General features: G+C 44.1%; 1 protein-coding gene across 2 annotated transcripts in view; it reads right to left on the reverse strand.

The window, feature by feature from the left end:
- Positions 1–53: 53 nt before the first annotated feature.
- RBL1 (RB transcriptional corepressor like 1) overlaps positions 54–5,881 on the reverse strand; it is a 79,852-nt gene continuing 74,024 nt past the window's right edge. For both annotated transcript variants that reach the window (XM_006034285.3, XM_025216271.1), the window contains 2 exons: positions 4,891–5,055; positions 54–4,640 (listed from right to left, as the gene is read on the reverse strand). In XM_006034285.3, the coding sequence (XP_006034347.1) occupies positions 4,470–4,640; positions 4,891–5,055 (336 nt within the window). In that variant the 3' untranslated portion in view covers positions 54–4,469. The remainder of the gene's footprint in view (positions 4,641–4,890; positions 5,056–5,881) is intronic.

Raw genomic sequence — 5,881 nt, forward strand, 5'->3', positions numbered from 1 at the left:
CATGCAGCCAGGAACTGTGAGCTGCTGGAGCAGCTGGCGTGTGTATGGGGGAAGTGGTGGTGGCAGGTGGGAAAGAAGGGATGTGGCAGGGGAAGAGCAGCTAGAGCAGGTGGGGGCGGGCAGGGGATGGGAAGGAACACAGGGCCTGTGCCAGTGCCCTGGGGCCAGGACTGGCAGGGGGGCAGGGCAGGGCAGGACAGCAGGACCATGAAGCCTGGGCTGCCAGAGGCTCTATGGAGCCAGGTCGGCTTTGCACTCTCTCTGCCAGCACAGCAGGAGTGACCTGGCCTAGCTCCTGTGGTTTCCTGCTGGCTCCTTGTGTGTCCTGCAGTCCTGGCCACGCAGCTGGGAACTGTGTTCTGCCAGAGTGGCAGGTGGGCAGGCAGGGGAGTGGGGAGAAGCAGCTGTGGTGGGCGGGAAAGTGGGGAAACAGCAGTGGCAGCAGATGTGAGGGGGTGGACAGTGGCAGTGAGTGGGCAGGCAGGAGTGCAGCAACAGTTAGGCAGGAGTGGGGGGCCCACACCAGTGCCACGGGGTCAGGGCAGGCTAGCAGGACTACGGTGCCTAGGCTGGCAGGGGCTCTATGGTATCAGGCCAGCTCTGTCCCTCTCCCTGCTGGCATCCTGGCCACATGCAGTCCTAGGTCTCATAGCCAGGGATCTCTGCCTGCTGGGAGCTGTGAACACCCTGAGGCCTCAGGGTCTGTGTGTGGGTGGGGACATGTGTGTGTGTGGGAGGGCATGCTACAAGCACATCCCACCATACACATATGCCCACTCCCCCATGCATGCCTACACCCCCTTACACATGCCAGCCACCCTCCCCCCCCACCCCCTCTTATCCACCCCCAGAAAGTCCCCACACACATCCACAGTCCCCCACACCCCACATACCCACAGAAACACACCTACAGCCCCCCAGAAACCTATACTCACCCACAATATATAAAAGTAAGACTTCATTTTAAGCTAGTAAACAATCACTTCTACGTACACTATGCAAACGCATATAAATCAGGACAAAAATATTTTTTGAAATCAAATGAATGTATGTTGTAGTACGTTTGATTTTTAGAATACAACTAGGTTTTTTCTGGTTCCAAGATGGCAAACCCTCTTGCTGAAAGGAGTACTTCCAGGGGCAAGGTTAGGGGGTGGGACAGGGATACTCATGTGGCCCTTGAAAGCCCCTGGTATAATCCCATCTCTTCTGCTCTCTGGGTGATCAGGGTACCTACCTCCCTGTGCTCACCTGCTACACTTTTGATGTTAAACTTGGGAGACTGCCCCAGTCCAGAAGAGTGATTCCTTTGCTCCTTGGCTTCATCTCTCTGGGCCCTCAGCCCTCAGGCTTGTTTCAGTTCACTGGGCTCTTGGCCCCTCAGGCTGTGACCCAGCCTCTAAAAGCCCTTTGTCAATTGCAGTGTTTTCCCCAGGTGCCCTCAGTGGTCTCCTGCCCCTCCAGCCACTCCCGTGCCTTGCAGCTTAAACAGCAACATAAAGCAAAACCCAATCACAATCAAGTACACCTGGGGTGCCTTTTTCTAAACTCTTCCAAAGGTTTCTACTCAGTTCTGCTGTCTTCTCCCAGCTTGGGCCCTCCTGGACCTACTCACAGTTTCCCCAGTCTCCCATATTGCTTCTCTCTTTAGCACAGGGAGCTCCTACAATGAAACACAGCCAGGGTCAGTCTCTGGTTCCTTGCCCTGCTTCTCTCTGCTTCTAGCAGTGAGATCCTACCTCCAGTTCTGCCCAGGTCACGCTGTCTCTTTGCCTCTGATGTAGGGCTTATAGCCACCTTCTGAGGACACTTCAGCAGGCCATTACCTAAGTAGCTGCCAGCTGCTTATTATCTGGGGCACTGAAGCTTTTTAACTCTACTGCCTGGCCCTATTCTTGGTAACAGCACTTGGCCCCTGTTACATATTGAAAGCTGAAGGAAATTCTAACATTTCGTTTGTTTTCTTAAACAAGGTCTTCTTTACTTTTGAGAATTATAGTGAAAAACTGTATTTGTGGGACGTGCAAGCAATGCAGAAAGTATAGGAAGAAACAGAAGGTCAATCATAGCCAGAAGTATGAAAGTTTACATATTTATGTATCAGGCCTCCATATTGACAGAATAAAACATTGGAGGGGTAGGCATGCATTTATGGAATTACTACCGATGAAATGGAATAGTACGAGTCATCAAGATGTTTTTAAAAATTGTTTTACTGTAAAATACATATTTACAACTGAAGGCACTTCTAAACTGTTAACAAATTTTAGAAATGTTGAACAGGATGTGTTAATGTCCAAAATTTTTCCAAAACAAGTTTGAGCAAGTCCAAAATTCTGTTAGCATCTATTCAGAATCAAGTTTAGTGTAGAAAATTAAATCAAGATCCAATTGTAATATTTTAATTTTTAAATAAAAAGCACTAAATTAATCATGATTATCAAGAATTTCAACACCGTTATTTTAATAAAAGATTAGAGAACAGTGAATTGGTCTAGTGGGAAAACATCTTTAGCCATAAACTAGATCTATATCTGATGAAAAAGTAAAGCTATATCAATTTAATTACTACATCATGCAATACTAAGTAACCCATACTTTCCCCAGTTTTTGGAGAAATACAATCATATACTCAGAGACGTAAGCAAAATTGGCTTGGTCTGTGTGAAATCTATATCCATATGTCTTTCTAGGGCTGGACTCAGAACAAGATTATCCTACGTATAGCTGCTTTGGTCAAGAAACTAATTGGTATCTTAAGAATTTCACCTGAGAACTGCCATGTGCATCAAGACTAGCATGTACTTCATTATGCCATTTTAACTTATTGTGGTCTTTTACTGTCAAACATCTTTTTAGAGCAGTTAGAAGCAAAACCACCTTTAAAAGTTATTGTGTTGCTTTGGAGCTTGTGAACTTTTCCTTCAATGCTGATTATTGAAGTGTATAAGCCAACTCTCTCTTTATAAACAGGGGTGGGCAAAATGGTGGATCCAGCTGGCAGCCAGACTCCATTTACCAGCAGCCCCTGCCCGCATTAACTGTGACCAGTTTCCATGGAGACCCCAGCAGCAGCAGCGCCCTGACAGCATGGGGCCAGGGTTTGCATGGAGACCAGCCCCAGCAGTGCTGGCAGGGCATGCAGCTGGGCAGAGAGGTGCTCCACAGCTGGGGCTGGAATCTTGCAGTGGTGAGAGTGTGGTCTGAAATCGGGGCAGAGCTGTGATGCATTGCCTGCATGCCCCTGTCCAGGGCCTGTAGGCAGAGGATCACAGATCTCCCCCAGCTCTGGACTTGTGCAAGATCCCAGCCCTGAAGCAGCTCCCCACCCAGCTGTGTGCCCAGGCAGCACTGCTGGGTCTGGTCTCCATGGAAACCCTGGTCCCACACTGTCACAGTCCCACAGTGTCCCCCACCCGCCATGGAAATTGGCTGCAGCACCACAGGCAGGGGCTGCTGGGAAATGGAATCCACAGTGGGCTCAATCCAGCCCGCAGACTGGACTTCACCCGCTCCTGCTTTATAACCACATTTCTTTCTTCACTTCCACCAGTTCCACTTCGTAAAATTGGCATTGTAACATGTCTAACCATGGAATGATCAATAACTTAGCTAACAAAATGAACAAAGTTCTATTAACAAGTTATACAATAAAAGGACAGGTCAAGTTTGTTAGCACTATGTACATATGCCAAGATAGAACAAAAGTGATACAGTACAGTTGATGGATTTGATATTTAAAAAAAAAAGAGCCTTAAACAAAAATGGACTACTAATATACAGTAATGAATAAATAGTAACTTTTTTTCTAATCGATAAAATCATTCTATCAAATCCAATCTTACTAACATATTAATTGTACAAGTTAGATACTGGCATTTTACAGTCTCACTGAGACAAGGTTCCAAAAACTCCAAAAAAAAATATTTATACAAATATGCCTCATCTGATTTGGCTTACATTTGGTGTAAATACTACACAGTTCATGAACAGGACAGTTTTCAAGTTTGTTAAATGAATTCTCACATTGTAACAGCTATAACTGTTGGCCAAAACTGAGAATGGTTTAAACCATGACTGACACATGCTAACATTTTTCACAGTTGCAAGATACAGTATGTATATATGTGCAGTATGTGTTATATGCACAACCTTTGATAAATGCCAAAAGCAGACTCTCTGAAATAATTTAAAGATGAGTATTTGGCATGGCTTAAAGAACAAAAAGAATATTAAACAGAGTGATTTGCAGCATATCTGACAGGAAAAAACCTCAATGTGATTATTGCCTAATTTTGCAGCAATCACTCCTTACCACTTTTGTTGCATGTCTACCAATGTTAGGAGACAATAAAGATGTTGCAAGTTATTGGCACAATGCCAATACACATCATGGCTGTGTGGAAATAAATTATATAACAGGTATGTTGAACTTTACAGATTTCGGTACTCATAGGACCACGATAGCTCTAATGATTTGCTCTTTCACTGACAACATCCTGAAGACGTTTAAGTAAAACATCATCGTTTTCTTGGCAGAGTCGTTTTGCTGGGGTTTCTGTGTCACTATCAATTGCTATTGCTCGTTTCTTATTCCTGTGTTCACCTTGTTTGATCATATTATTAATGTCCTTTAAGCTCTGTAAATAAGGAGAAAATTTTCATTTTTTTCAATTTATTTTTAAAATTTATGACACAAAGTTTACTTTGACTTTTAATTTTCAAAGGACTGGTAATATAAGAAATACTACTTCAGACTTTATATATTGCCTTTCATTAAAACTGCAAACCTTGTTCAAAGAATGCCTTTATAAAACTCTCTTATGGAAAAAATCTGAAACTGGTCAAATTGGGGAGCTGTTTAATTTCTGTAAACAGTGTAAGTCTTACCTTAGACGGGCTTCCATTAAACTTGTACAGCAGGGCAGTATGAGGTGTTAGGCAGGCACCATTCTTGTGTGGAGAAACATAAACAGAGTGTTGCTGGGATATTCGCCAAGGAGATACTGGTTGCTGTTTAATGTTGGGAAATGGGGAAAGGGGAGGTGCTTCCATCTTAAAAAAAAAAAAAAAAAAAAAGGAAAAAGGCATGGACACAGTTTGTCTATATAGGAACTTACCTGAAAAACATTAAAAAGACTAAAGCTTCACAAATAAAGCAACAAAGATTTGTCTGAATGCATACTTTTGGGTCTCCTATGCCATATTGATCACTTTCTATTAGCTCAGTGGTGCCCAACATTTCTGGACTGAGGGCCAGCAACACACGCCATCTGGCTGCAGGGCTTGGAAATTTGGTGGTGGTGGAGTGGTGTCAACATTTATTACCACTGTTCTCCCACTGCTAAAATGTCCAGACTCAAGCAGAGCTGTGAGCCAGATGACGGAGCTCTGCAGGCCAGATTTGGCCAGCGGGCTGAAGGTTGAACAGAACTGTACTAGCTCAATTTATTCATTTTAGGAATCACAAAAGACAAACCAATTTTTCAGCTGTATGACATAGACGAAATGAGAAACACTCAAAACATAGCACTCATTTCATCACTTACGGGTCAATTGCAATAGACAACCTAGCCACAAGACATATTGCAGAAGCAAATATAACTACAATTGTATTGGCTCTGCCACTATTCAGAAAGATAAATATACAATGTGGCAATCATGTTCAGGTTGTATACATTAAAAGAGTGGTTTGTAGATGGAAAAACCAGACGCTTCAAGTAGGGGTGCACCAATAGAGATTTTGGGGGCTGATACTGATAGCAGATATTTAAGGAGACATAGTCTGATACTGATCTGATACAGCTGCAGTCAAGTGGTAAGTCCAGCGAGGTGGAAGGGGAGGGGAGGGAAGGGGTATGGGGGGGGGCAGAGGTGTGGC

The sequence above is a fragment of the Alligator sinensis genome, unplaced genomic scaffold, assembly GCF_000455745.1.
Source record: "Alligator sinensis unplaced genomic scaffold, ASM45574v1 scaffold338_1, whole genome shotgun sequence".
Lineage (NCBI taxonomy): Eukaryota > Metazoa > Chordata > Crocodylia > Alligatoridae > Alligator > Alligator sinensis.